This window comes from Oncorhynchus kisutch, linkage group LG19 (genome assembly GCF_002021735.2).
Source record: "Oncorhynchus kisutch isolate 150728-3 linkage group LG19, Okis_V2, whole genome shotgun sequence".
NCBI lineage: Eukaryota > Metazoa > Chordata > Actinopteri > Salmoniformes > Salmonidae > Oncorhynchus > Oncorhynchus kisutch.
Window position 1 is genome coordinate 57,208,152 of NC_034192.2, and position 15,440 is coordinate 57,223,591.

At 47.3% G+C, this 15,440-nt stretch overlaps 1 protein-coding gene across 1 annotated transcript in view; it reads left to right on the forward strand.

Moving 5' to 3' along the window:
* LOC109865063 (zinc finger protein 185) overlaps nucleotides 1–15,440 on the forward strand; it is a 43,201-nt gene that overhangs the window by 2,549 nt on the left and 25,212 nt on the right. Inside the window, exons 3-14 of the mRNA XM_031798002.1 lie at nucleotides 80–169; nucleotides 552–669; nucleotides 1,879–1,989; nucleotides 7,060–7,086; nucleotides 7,200–7,262; nucleotides 8,693–8,743; nucleotides 8,893–8,973; nucleotides 9,603–9,665; nucleotides 9,800–10,459; nucleotides 10,737–10,787; nucleotides 13,446–13,505; nucleotides 13,594–13,671. Of these exons, the coding sequence (XP_031653862.1) occupies nucleotides 160–169; nucleotides 552–669; nucleotides 1,879–1,989; nucleotides 7,060–7,086; nucleotides 7,200–7,262; nucleotides 8,693–8,743; nucleotides 8,893–8,973; nucleotides 9,603–9,665; nucleotides 9,800–10,459; nucleotides 10,737–10,787; nucleotides 13,446–13,505; nucleotides 13,594–13,671 (1,373 nt within the window). The 5' untranslated portion in view covers nucleotides 80–159. The remainder of the gene's footprint in view (nucleotides 1–79; nucleotides 170–551; nucleotides 670–1,878; nucleotides 1,990–7,059; nucleotides 7,087–7,199; nucleotides 7,263–8,692; nucleotides 8,744–8,892; nucleotides 8,974–9,602; nucleotides 9,666–9,799; nucleotides 10,460–10,736; nucleotides 10,788–13,445; nucleotides 13,506–13,593; nucleotides 13,672–15,440) is intronic.

Here is a 15,440-nt window from a genome sequence, read left to right on the forward strand (position 1 = left end):
ACTCCAGATATAACAGACTGACCCTAGCCCCCCGACACATAAACCAACCTATGTCTGTACTGCTGTCTGTGGTACTCAGGGAGCCAGCGGAGGAATCATAGGAACCAGATTGGGAGCCCGCGGAGGAATCATAGGAACCAGATTACAAACGACCTGACTATGTCAAAAGGTGAGTTGACAGGTTTACTGACTAACTGAGCTGATTTCAGTAGGATGAGCATGTGATAGTGTGTTTCCTACCATTGTAAGATGTGGTAGTAGGTCCATACCAAGGGGATGAGGTGATGGATACCATGTTTATTGCACCATAGTTCCATCCATTCCTGTGGTGTGATCAGTGTGAAGTATGTATCATAATGCTGTTTTCTCTTATTCAGATGGTGCGTGCATGTGTGTGTGGGATTGTTTCATTATGTGCATTTGTGCACGTGTGTGTGTGTGTTTCTGTCTAATGTGTGTGTGTTTCTGTTTCTGTCTAATATATGTGTGTGTGTGTGTGTGTGTGTGTGTGTGTGTGTTTCTTTCTACCGTGTGTACTGTGTGTGTTTCAGAGGGGGACAGAGCATCAGTGTTGAAGACCTCTAAGGTTCGGACCAAGCTGAAGGGAGATGCCAGCTGGATGCAGAGACTCAGTGAACCTCAGTCTGAAACAGAGGAGGAGAAACCATGGTAAGCAGGCAGGCAGGCTGGCTGGCTGGCTGGCTGGCTGGCTGGCTGGCTGGCTGGCTGGCTGGCTGGCTGGCTGGCTGGCTGGCTGGCTGGCTGGCTGGCTGGCTGGCTGGCTGGCTGGCTGGCTGGCTGGCTGGCTGGCTGACCCCAGCTGGCTGGCTGGCTGGCTGGCTGGCTGGCTGGCTGGCTGTTGAACCCTATTCAATGTCTCTCCCCCTCCCTCTCTCCTACCCTCTATCTATCTCTCACTCTCTCTCCTACCCTCTCTCCCTCTCTCTGTCTCTCTCCCGCTCTCCTACCCCCCCTCCCTCTCCCCCTCTCTCTCTCCTACCCTCTATCTATCTCTCTCTCTCACTCTCTCTCCATCTCCCTCTCTCCTACCCCCTCTCTCTCTCTCCCTCTCCCTCTCTCTGTCTCTCTCCCTCTCTCCTACCCCCCCTCTCTCTCCCTCTCTCTCCCTCCCTCTCCCTCTCTCTCTCACTCTCTCTCCATCTCCCTCTCTCCTACCCCCCCTCCCTCTCCCTCTCTCTCTCTCCCTCTTTCTGTCTCTCTCCCTCTCTCCTACCCCCCCTCCTGGCTGGCTGGCTGGCTGGCTGGCTGGCTGGCTGGCTGGCTGGCTGGCTGGCTGGCTGGCTGGCTGGCTCATTAGAATGAAGTTAGTCACATTAGTCTGGTTTACCAGCCAGATTTCTCTACGTGGTATCAGTTAACACTGGGGATGAGGTTCCACTCATGTGAACCCTATTCAATGTCTCTCCCCCTCCCTCTCTCCTACCCTCTATCTATCTCTCACTCTCTCTCCTACCCTCTCTCCCTCTCTCTGTCTCTCTCCCGCTCTCCTACCCCCCCCTCCCTCTCCCCCTCTCTCTCTCCTACCCTCTATCTATCTCTCTCTCTCACTCTCTCTCCATCTCCCTCTCTCCTACCCCCTCTCTCTCTCTCCCTCTCCCTCTCTCTGTCTCTCTCCCTCTCTCCTACCCCCCCTCTCTCTCCCTCTCTCTCCCTCCCTCTCCCTCTCTCTCTCACTCTCTCTCCATCTCCCTCTCTCCTACCCCCCCTCCCTCTCCCTCTCTCTCTCTCCCTCTTTCTGTCTCTCTCCCTCTCTCCTACCCCCCCTCCCTCTCCCTCTCTCTCTCTCCCTCTTTCTGTCTCTCTCCCTCTCTCCTACCCCCCCTCCCTCTCCCTCTCTCTCTCTCCCTCTCTGAACAGGATGGCAGAAGTTAAAGTGAATCGACTGAATGGAGCCCCAATAGACACCAGTCCAATAGCCTCTCCCACATCCAAGACCCCTCCCTCCCCAACCAGACCTGCAGAAGATGGGTAAACACTGACACCCACCTCAACACTACACACCCACCTCAACACTACACACTGACACCCACCTCAACACTACACACTGACTCCCATCTCAACACTACATACTGACACCCACCTCAACACTACACACTGACTCCCACCTCAACACTACACACTGACTCCCATCTCAACACTACACACTGACCCCCACCTCAACACTACACACTGACCCCAACCTCAACACTACACACTGACACCCAGCTCAACACTACACACTGACACCCACCTCAACACTACATACTGACCCCCACCTCAACACTACACACTGACACCCACCTCAACATTACACACCCACCACAACACTACACACTGACCCCCACCTCAACACTACACACTGACCCCCACCCCAACACTACACACCCACCACAACACTACACACAGACTCCCACCACAACACTACATACTGACCCCCACCTCAACACTACACACTGACACCCACCTCAACATTACACACCCACCTCAACACTACACACTGACTCCCACCTCAACACTACACACTGCCACCCACCTCAACACTACACACCCACCTCAACACTACACACTGACACCCACCTCAACATTACACACCCACCTCAACACTACACACTGACTCCCACCTCAACACTACACACTGCCACCCACCTCAACACTACACACCCACCTCAACACTACACACTGACACCCACCTCAACACTACACACTGACACCCACCTCAACACTACACACTGACACCCACTTCATCACTACACACTGACACCCACCTCAACATTACACACCCACCTCAACACTACACACTGACACCCACCTCAACACTACATACTGACACCCACTTCATCACTACACACTGACACCCACCTCAACATTACACACCCACCTCAACACTACACACTGACACCCACCTCAACACTACATACTGACCCCCACCTCAACACTACACACTGGTACCCACCTCAACACTACATACTGACACACACCTCAACATTACACACCCACCTCAACACTACACACTGACACCCACCTCAACACTACACACGGACCCCCACCTCAACACTACACACTGACCCCCACCCCAACACTACACACCCACCACAACACTACACACTGACACCCACCACAACACTACATGCTGACCCCCACCTCAACACTACACACTGAACCCCACCCCAACACTACACACCCACCACAACACTACACACAGACTCCCACCACAACACTACACACTGACACCCAACTCAACACTACACAATGACTCCCATCTCAACACTACACACTGACACCCACCTCAACACTACACAATGACTCCCACCTCAACACTACACACTGACCCCCACCTCAACATTACACACCCACCTCAACAATACACACTGACCCCCACCTCAACATTACACACTGACCCCCACCTCAACACTACACACTGACACCCACCTCAACACTACACGCTGACACCCACCTCAACACTACACACTGACACCCACCTCAACACTACATACTGACCCCCACCTCAACACTACACACTGACACCCACCTCAACACTACACACCCACCACAACACTACACACTGCCACCCACCTCAACACTATACACCCACCTCAACACTACACACTGACCCCCACCCCAACACTACACACCCACCACAACACTACACATGGACTCCCACCACAACACTACACACTGACACCCACCTCAACACTACACAATGACTCCCATCTCAACACTACACACTGACACCCACCTCAACACTACACAATGACTCCCATCTCAACACTACACACTGACTCCCACCTCAACACTACATACTGACCCCCACCTCAACACTACACACTGACACCCACCTCAACATTACACACCCACCTCAACACTACACACTGACTCCCACCTCAACACTACACACTGCCACCCACCTCAACACTACACACCCACCTCAACACTACACACTGACACCCACCTCAACATTACACACCCACCTCAACACTACACACTGACTCCCACCTCAACACTACACACTGCCACCCACCTCAACACTACACACCCACCTCAACACTACACACTGACACCCACCTCAACACTACACACTGACACCCACCTCAACACTACACACTGACACCCACTTCATCACTACACACTGACACCCACCTCAACATTACACACCCACCTCAACACTACACACTGACACCCACCTCAACACTACATACTGACACCCACTTCATCACTACACACTGACACCCACCTCAACATTACACACCCACCTCAACACTACACACTGACACCCACCTCAACACTACATACTGACCCCCACCTCAACACTACACACTGGTACCCACCTCAACACTACATACTGACACACACCTCAACATTACACACCCACCTCAACACTACACACTGACACCCACCTCAACACTACACACGGACCCCCACCTCAACACTACACACTGACCCCCACCCCAACACTACACACCCACCACAACACTACACACTGACACCCACCACAACACTACATGCTGACCCCCACCTCAACACTACACACTGAACCCCACCCCAACACTACACACCCACCACAACACTACACACAGACTCCCACCACAACACTACACACTGACACCCAACTCAACACTACACAATGACTCCCATCTCAACACTACACACTGACACCCACCTCAACACTACACAATGACTCCCACCTCAACACTACACACTGACCCCCACCTCAACATTACACACCCACCTCAACAATACACACTGACCCCCACCTCAACATTACACACTGACCCCCACCTCAACACTACACACTGACACCCACCTCAACACTACACGCTGACACCCACCTCAACACTACACACTGACACCCACCACAACACTACATACTGACCCCCACCTCAACACTACACACTGACACCCACCTCAACACTACACACCCACCACAACACTACACACTGCCACCCACCTCAACACTATACACCCACCTCAACACTACACACTGACCCCCACCCCAACACTACACACCCACCACAACACTACACATGGACTCCCACCACAACACTACACACTGACACCCACCTCAACACTACACAATGACTCCCATCTCAACACTACACACTGACACCCACCTCAACACTACACAATGACTCCCATCTCAACACTACACACTGACTCCCACCTCAACACTACATACTGACCCCCACCTCAACACTACACACTGACACCCACCTCAACATTACACACCCACCTCAACACTACACACTGACTCCCACCTCAACACTACACACTGCCACCCACCTCAACACTACACACCCACCTCAACACTACACACTGACACCCACCTCAACATTACACACCCACCTCAACACTACACACTGACTCCCACCTCAACACTACACACTGCCACCCACCTCAACACTACACACCCACCTCAACACTACACACCCACCTCAACACTACACACTGACACCCACCTCAACACTACACACTGACACCCACTTCATCACTACACACTGACACCCACCTCAACATTACACACCCACCTCAACACTACACACTGACACCCACCTCAACACTACATACTGACACCCACTTCATCACTACACACTGACACCCACCTCAACATTACACACCCACCTCAACACTACACACTGACACCCACCTCAACACTACATACTGACCCCCACCTCAACACTACACACTGGTACCCACCTCAACACTACATACCGACACACACCTCAACATTACACACCCACCTCAACACTACACACTGACACCCACCTCAACACTACACACGGACCCCCACCTCAACACTACACACTGACCCCCACCCCAACACTACACACCCACCACAACACTACACACTGACACCCACCACAACACTACATGCTGACCCCCACCTCAACACTACACACTGAACCCCACCCCAACACTACACACCCACCACAACACTACACACAGACTCCCACCACAACACTACACACTGACACCCAACTCAACACTACACAATGACTCCCATCTCAACACTACACACTGACACCCACCTCAACACTACACAATGACTCCCACCTCAACACTACACACTGACCCCCACCTCAACATTACACACCCACCTCAACAATACACACTGACCCCCACCTCAACATTACACACTGACCCCCACCTCAACACTACACACTGACACCCACCTCAACACTACACGCTGACACCCACCTCAACACTACACACTGACACCCACCTCAACACTACATACTGACCCCCACCTCAACACTACACACTGACACCCACCTCAACACTACACACCCACCACAACACTACACACTGCCACCCACCTCAACACTATACACCCACCTCAACACTACACACTGACCCCCACCCCAACACTACACACCCACCACAACACTACACATGGACTCCCACCACAACACTACACACTGACACCCACCTCAACACTACACAATGACTCCCATCTCAACACTACACACTGACACCCACCTCAACACTACACAATGACTCCCATCTCAACACTACACACTGACTCCCACCTCAACACTACACACTGACCCCCACCTCAACATTACACACCCACCTCAACAATACACACTGACCCCCACCTCAACATTACACACTGACCCCCACCTCAACACTACACAATGACTCCCATCTCAACACTACACACTGACACCCACCTCAACACTACACAATGACTCCCATCTCAACACTACACACTGACACCCACCTCAACACTACACAATGACTCCCATCTCAACACTACACACTGACTCCCACCTTAACACTACACACTGACCCCCACCTCAACATTACAAACTGACCCCCACCTCAACACTACACACGGACACCCACCTCAACACTACACAATGACTCCCATCTCAACACTACACACTGACACCCACCTCAACACTACACACTGACCCCCACCTCAACACTACACACTGACACCCACCTCAACACTACACACTGACACCCACCTCAACACTACACACTGACACCTCAAAACACAAACCACAAAACATGTTCTTCATCATAAACTGCCCACAAACTTCTCGTTCCTAAATAAAGAGCACCATCTTCAGGATACCTCATCAGGTAAAACAGACCTCCACCATTGCATCACTTGGTCAACTGCTTATTCAATGTAATTAATTAATTAATTAATTGTGAATAATCCAAAAGGTGAATAATCGTATATATGTTTTCAGAGGGGTTTTTACCGAGACAGACACCAAGCCTGCTGCCAACTCATCTACATCCAATGGCTTCAGGTAAATAAAGTACTGTCACAGCTCTACTGGCAGCAGTAATGTCACAGCTCTACTGGCAGCAGTAATGTCACAGCTCTACTGGCAGCAGTAATGTCACAGCTCTACTGGCAGCAGTAATGTCACAGCTCTACTGGCAGCAGTAATGTCAGAGTTCTACTGGCAGCAGTAATGTCAGAGCTCTACTGGCAGCAGTAATGTCGAGAGGTCTACTGGCAGCAGTAATGTCAGAGGTCTACTGGCAGCAGTAATGTCACAGCTCTACTGGCAGCAGTAATGTCAGAGCTCTACTGGCAGCAGTAATGTCAGAGCTCTACTGGCAGCAGTAATGTCACAGCTCTACTGGCAGCAGTAATGTCAGAGCTCTACTGGCAGCAGTAATGTCAGAGGTCTACTGGCAGCAGTAATGTCAGAGGTCTACTGGCAGCAGTAATGTCACAGCTCTACTGGCAGCAGTAATGTCAGAGGTCTACTGGCAGCAGTAATGTCACAGCTCTACTGGCAGCAGTAATGTCACAGCTCTACTGGCAGCAGTAATGTCACCACTCTACTGGCAGCAGTAATGTCACAGCTCTACTGGCAGCAGTAATGTCACCACTCTACTGACAGCAGTAATGTCACAGCTCTACTGGCAGCAGTAATGTCACAGCTCTACTGGCAGCAGTAGTGTCACAGCTCTACTGGCAGCAGTAGTGTCACAGCTCTACTGGCAGCAGTAATGTCACAGCTCTACTGGCAGCAGTAATGTCAGAGGTCTACTGGCAGCAGTAATGTCACAGCTCTACTGACAGCAGTAATGTCAGAGCTCTACTGGCAGCAGTAATGTCACAGTTCTACTGACAGCAGTAATGTCACAACTCTACTGGCAGCAGTAATGTCAGAGCTCTACTGACAGCAGTAATGTCAGAATCTACTGGCAGCAGTAATGTCAGAGCTCTACTGGCAGCAGTAATGTCAGAGTCTACTGGCAGCAGTAATGTCAGAGTCTACTGGCAGCAGTAGTGTCACAGCTCTACTGACAGTAGTAGTGTCACAGCTCTACTGGCAGCAGTAATGTCAGAGGTCTACTGGCAGCAGTAATGTCACAGCTCTACTGGCAGCAGGGACTCTATTAAGTAGAGTAGAGTCTATTCTGTGTACTCAGTCTATCGTTTATACAGCCAGCAGTGTAATCAGTCTATCATTTAGACAGCCAGCAGTGTAATCAGTCTATCATTTAGACAGCCAGCAGTGTAATCAGTCTATCATTTAGACAGCCAGCAGTGTAATCAGTCTATCATTTAGACAGCCAGCAGTGTAATCAGTCTATCATTTAGACAGCCAGCAGTGTAATCAGTCTATCATTTAGACAGCCAGCAGTGTAATCAGTCTATCATTTAGACAACCAATGCCCTGTTAGATGGCTTGATTACATGGTGTCCCTCTATTTGCAGTGGGTCAACATCCAGCTTCACCAAGAGGCCTTCAGAGAGCTACAAGAGAATGTAAACCTTATACAATTCATATGAGTAAACTCGGTGAATGTGTTTGAGTGTGTGACGCTGTGTGGGGTGAAGGATTATCAGAGATAACTGTAGTGACTTAAGGGAATGTGTTTGATAAGTACTGTATGTGTGTGTTTCCTTCCCTCCAGAGCTCCTCACACAGTGCGTCCCACCTCAAACCTCCCAGTTCAAACTGAGGACCAGCTTTCTCCAGAGGAGAAGGAGAAATGGTGGGAAACACAAAAAAATGCCAAAATGCACCCTATTCCCTTTATAGAGGTCTACTTTTGACCAGGTCCCTATACTGTATAGGGCCATATATAGGGAATAGGGTGCCATTTCAGATGCTGCCTGTGAAACTCTTATTTTACCTCAGAAAATATATGTCACGTCAAGGAAAAAGAAGTAATCTCTTTCTTCTCTCTGTCTCTCTCTTTCACTCTTTCTTTCTTTCTTTCTTTCTTCTTTCTCTCTTTCACTCGTTCACTCTTTCTTCTCTCACTCTTTCTTTCTTTCTTTCTCTCTCTCTTTCTCTCTTTCACTCATTCACTCTTTCTCTCTCTCACTCTTTCTTTCTCTCTCTCTTTCTCTCTTTCACTCTTTCTTTCTCTCTTTCACTCTTTCTTTCTCTCTTTCACTCTTTCTTTCTCTCTCTTTCTTTCTTTCTTTCTTTTCTTTCTTTCTTTCTTTCTTTCTTTCTTTCTTTCTTTCTTTCTTTCTTTCTTTCTTTCTTTCTTTCTTTCTTTCTTTCTTTCTTTCTTTCTCTCTTTCTCTCTTTCACTCTCTCCATCTCTTTCTCTCTCCATCTCTCTATTCCTCTGTTTGTGTCTTATCACCTGTTCTCCTGTTCACCTGACAGTTGTACTGACAAACCACCAGAAACCTCCCTGACCACAGATGTTACATCTTTTGTGGCTAAAAGGTAATTGATGTCTGTCAAAGAACCTTCCTGACTTGTTTTGTCCCACATGGAAAATGATGATGTTGTCTGAAAGGAAAGGCTTGACGGGAGATGTTTAGTTTTTCTGACATGTTGTTTTTCTTGTGTGTCTAAAGGGTGGTGATCACAGACAATGATGACTCTGTCTTCACCGAGACTCCCTCTGTCCCCAAAGAACCAGCTGCACTATCTGTGAAAGGCGTCCCTCCTGTTTCTGTGAAAGACTTCCCTCCTGTATCTGTGAAAGACTTCCCTCCTGTTTCTGTGAAAGGCGTCCCTCCTGTTTCTGTGAAAGACGTTTCTCCTGTATCAGTGAAAGACGTTTCTCCTGTATCTGTGAAAGACGTCTCTCCTGTTTCTGTGAAAGACTTCCCTCCTGTATCTGTGAAAGACGTCTCTCCTGTTTCTGTGAAAGACTTCCCTCCTGTTTCTGTGAAAGACTTCCCTCCTGTTTCTGTGAAAGACTTCCCTCCTGTTTCTGTGAAAGACTTCTCTCCTGTATCTGTGAAAGACGTCTCTCCTGTATCTGTGAAAGATGTCCCTTCTGTATCTGTGAAAGATGTCCCTTCTGTATCAGTGATTGACCCTTATGAGGGCATGAAGCCAGGGCTTACCAAAGTGGCCACTAAGCTGTCCCCAGAGAGTAGTGTCCTGTTGAAAGTAATCTCCCCAGTGTCCCCTGTCCCATACAAACCAGTGAAGACAGATCCTGCCCCAGTGGACACACTGACAGCCCTGTCTGACACACTCATCTCCTTCGACACAGGTTCATCCAGGTACAGTATTGATTCATTACTGTATATATTCATTTGAATAAGTATAGATAGAAACATTTGGACGTATTGACCAAACAATGATCAGATATGTTGCACCACAGTGTGTGTAGTGTTGAGACCAGACCATTTTATTTACATTATGGGTAGGGCTCTGGGTGAGACTATTAAAGTTGGTCTAACCCATTGTCTTTAGAAAACCTCCATTATTCAGTTGTACAGTTTGAACCCCAGATAGCTGTAGTCCAACAACACAAAGTGTATCTCCCATCCCCCATAGCTCCAGAGTCCCTGACCCAGTATGGACGGAGACAGCAGAGCCAGAGGACAGGTAGGAAACCACAGACACACACTTCCTCATTCACGTCATAGTGGGTGATATGAAACCGGTTACAGTAGGTTACTAACGACGTGTATTCATTAGGGCACACCGTACCAAACCGTAACAAAATGTTTTGCAATGAAAACTAGTGTTTATTGGACACCTTCAGGTTAGTCCCTCCCTGTTTCAGGCGTTTGCTTCCGTTTGGTGTCTAGTGAATACACCCCTGGTGTCAACGGTCATTCTATACTTCTATACTGAGTGAACAAAACATTAGGAACACTTTCCTAATATTGAGTTGCACCCCCCTCAGAACAGCCTCAATTCATTGGGGCTATGGACAATACAAGGTGTTGAAAGCGTTCCACAAGGATGCTGCCCCATGTTGACTCCAAAGCTTCCCACAGTTGTGTCAAGTTGGCTGAATGTCCTTTGGGCGGTGGACCATTCTTGAATCACGTGTGAAACTGTTAAGTGTGAAAAACCCAGCAGCGTTGCAGTTCTCGACACAAACTGGTGGAACCTGGCACTTACTACCATACTCCGTTCAAAGGCTTTTAAATATTGTGTCTTGCCTATTCACCCTCTGAATGGCACATACACAATCCATGTCTCAATTGTCTGAAGGCATAAAAACGTTTCTTTAACCCGTCTCCTCCCCTTCATCTACTCTGATTGAAGTGGATTTAACAAGTGACATCAATAAGGGTCATAGCTTTCAGCTGGATGCCCTTGGTCAGTCTGTCATGTAAAGATCAGGTGTTCTTAATGTTTTGTATACTCAGTGAATATTAAAACACAATCCTGCTGGTGAAGTACCTTAAATAGAACCAAAAGAGGAAGTGATCAAACAACTTTTGATACAGAATTAAATGTGGTTTTACACAGGTGTTGTACAGTGTGTGCATGATTTCTAGCCAGGTGCTGCTATAATAGCCTGTTATCTGCTGCTATAATAACCTGTTATCTGCTACTATAATAGTCTGTTAGTTGCTGCTATAACAGTCTGTTAGCTGCTGCTATAATAGTCTGTTAGTTGCTGCTATAATAGTCTGTTAGTTGCTGCTATAACAGTCTTAGCTGCTGCTCTAATAGTCTGTTAGCTGCTGCTATAATAGTCTGTTAGTTGCTGCTATAACAGTCTGTTAGCTGCTGCTATAATAGTCTGTTAGCTGCTGCTATAATAGTCTGTTAGCTGCTGCTATAACTGTCTGTTAGCTGCTGCTATAACTGTCTGTTAGCTGCTGCTATAATAGTCTGTTAGCTGCTGTTATAATAGTCTGTTAGTTGTTATGATAGTCTATTAGCTGTTATAATAGTCTGTTAGCTGCTGCTATAACTGTCTGTTAGCTGTTATGATAGTCTGTTAGCTGTTATGATAGTCTGTTAGCTGTTATAATAGTCTGTTAGCTGCTGCTATAACTGTCTGTTAGCTGTTATGATAGTCTGTTAGCTGTTATGATAGTCTGTTAGCTGTTATAATAGTCTGTTAGCTGCTGCTATAACTCTATAACTGTCTGTTAGCTGCTGTTATAATAGTCTGTTAGCTGCTGCTATAATAGTCTGTTAGCTGCTGCTATAGTAGTCTGTTAGCTGCTGCTATAATAGTCTGTTAACAGCTAACAGACTGTTATAGCAGCAGCTATGATAGTCTGTTAGCTGTTATAATAGTCTGTTAGCTGCTGCTATAGTAGTCTGTTAGCTGCTGCTATAATAGTCTGTTAGCTGCTGCTATAGTAGTCTGTTAGCTGCTGCTATAATAGTCTGTTAGCTGCTGCTATAATAGTCTGTTAGCTGCTGCTATAGTAGTCTGTTAGCTGCTGCTATAGTAGTCTGTTAGCTGCTGTTATAATAGTCTGTTAGCTGCTGCTATAACTCTATAACTGTCTGTTAGCTGCTTCTACAATAGTCTGTTAGCTGCTGCTATAATAGTCTGTTAGCTGCTGCTATAATAGTCTGTTAGCTGCTGCTATAATAGTCTGTTAGTTGCTGCTATAATAGTCTGTTAGCTGTTATAATAGTCTGTTAGCTGTTATAATAGTCTGTTAGCTGCTATAATAGTCTGTTAGTTGCTGCTGTTATAATAGTCTGTTAGCTGCTGCTATAATAGTCTGTTAGCTGCTGCTATAATAGTCTGTTAGCTGCTGCTATAATAGTCTGTTAGCTGCTGCTATAATAGTCTGTTAGCTGCTATAATAGTCTGTTAGCTGCTGCTATAATAGTCTGTTAGCTGCTGCTATAATAGTCTGTTAGCTGCTGCTATAATAGTCTGTTAGCTGCTATAATAGTCTATTAGCTGCTATAATAGTCTGTTAGCTGTTATAATAGTCTGTTAGCTGCTGCTATAATAGCCTGTTAGCTGCTGTTATAATAGTCTGTTAGCTGCTATAATAGTCTATTAGCTGCTGCTATAATAGTCTATTAGCTGCTATAATAGTCTGTTAGCTGCTGCTATAATAGTCTGTTAGCTGCTATAATAGTCTATTAGCTGCTATAATAGTCTGTTAGCTGTTATAATAGTCTGTTAGCTGCTGCTATAATAGCCTGTTAGCTGCTGTTATAATAGTCTGTTAGCTGCTATAATAGTCTATTAGCTGCTGTTATAATAGTCAGTTAGATGTAAACCGTTGTGCTCTTCTATTTAAGTCCTCTCTGTCTTGTCTGCAGATTGCATGGTGATCCAATCCCTCAGCTCATGGTTGATGATCTCCTCTCTCTCACTAACGGGTTTGTTCCAACATAAAACAATACAAATCTTTACAATGTTTTTTATTTAATACGACAATGTATCATGACTCTCCTCTCCTCTGTGTAGTCTAGAAGAGGAGTTGGTAAAGCCCATCCCTCCCAGCCCAGGATCTAGGAGTCAGGAGCTTCTCAGTGGATCAGACAGGTGGGAAGAGACGAGACCCCTTATATAAGACACTAATTCATTCCTCCATACATCACAGTGCAACTGTGTCTCTGGTTCTGATGGACCAAGGGTTAGGAGGCAACTTACTTACCAACTGTGTCTGTAGTTCTGATAGGCCAGTGGTTAGGGGGAAACTTACTGACCAACTGTGTCTGTAGTTCTGATAGGCCAGTGGTTAGGCGGCAACCTACTGACCAACTGTGTCTGTAGTTGTCAATTCTTTATGCTTGTTCTCTCCCTCTAGCCTTTAACCTCTACACCCTCCCCATAGACTCTACCCTCTCCAACCTAGCCTCTACCCTCTCCCGCTAGTCTCTACCCTCTCCCGCTAGCCTCTACCCTCTCCAACCTAGCCTCTACCCTCTCCAACCTAGCCTCTACCCTCTCCCTCTAGCCTCTAGCCTCTACCCTCTCCCGCTAGTCTCTACCCTCTCCCGCTAGCCTCTACCCTCTCCCTCTAGCCTCTACCCTCTCCAACCTAGCCTCTACCCTCTCCCTCTAGCCTCTACCCTCTCCCGCTAGCCTCTACCCTCTCCCTCTAGCCTCTACCCTCTCCCGCTAGCCTCTACCCTCTCCAACCTAGCCTCTACCCTCTAGCCTCTACCCTCTCCCGCTATCCTCTACCCTCTCCAACCTAGCCTCTACCCTCTCCCGCAAGCCTCTACCCTCTCCAACCTAGCCTCTACCCTCTCCCGCTAGCCTCTACCCTCTCCAGTCTCTCGACTACCTGCCACTACTAAATCTACGAATACTACTACTACTATTACCTGTCACTACTAAATCTACTACTACTAATACTACCTGCCACTACTAAATCTACTACTACTAATACTACCCGTCACTACTAAATCTACTACTACTAATACTACCTGCCACTACTAAATCTACTACTACTAATACTACCCGTCACTACTAAATCTACTACTACTACCTGTCACTACTAAACCTACTACTACTACTAAATCTACTACTACTACCTGTCACTACTAAATCTACTACTACTACTACCTGCCACTACTAAATCTACTACTACTAATACTACCTGTCACTACTAAATCTACTACTACTACTTTTTTTTAATTTTTTTAATTTCACCTTTATTTAACCAGGTAGGCTAGTTGAGAACAAGTTCTCATTTGCAACTGCGACCTGGCCAAGATAAAGCATAGCAGTGTGAGCAGACAACAAAGAGTTACACATGGAGTAAACAATTAACAAGTCAATAACACAGTAGAAACCAAAGGGGGAGTCTATATACAATGTGTGCAAAAGGCATGAGGAGGTAGGCAAATAATTACAATTTTGCAGATTAACACTGGAGTGATGAATGATCAGATGGTCATGTACAGGTAGAGATATTGGTGTGCAAAAGAGCAGAAAAGTAAATAAATAAAAACAGTATGGGGATGAGGTAGGTGAGAAAGGGTGGGCTATTTACCAATAGACTATGTACAGCTGCAGCGATCGGTTAGCCGCTCAGATAGCTGATGTTTGAAGTTGGTGAGGGAGATAAAAGTCTCCAACTTCAGCGATTTTTGCAATTCGTTCCAGTCACAGGCAGCAGAGTACTGGAACGAAAGGCGGCCAAATGAGGTGTTGGCTTTAGGGATGATCAGTGAGATACACCTGCTGGAGCGCGTGCTACGGATGGGTGTTGCCATCATGACCAGTGAGCTGAGATAAGGCGGAGCTTTACCTAGCATGGACTTGTAGATGACCTGGAGCCAGTGGGTCTGGCGACGAATATG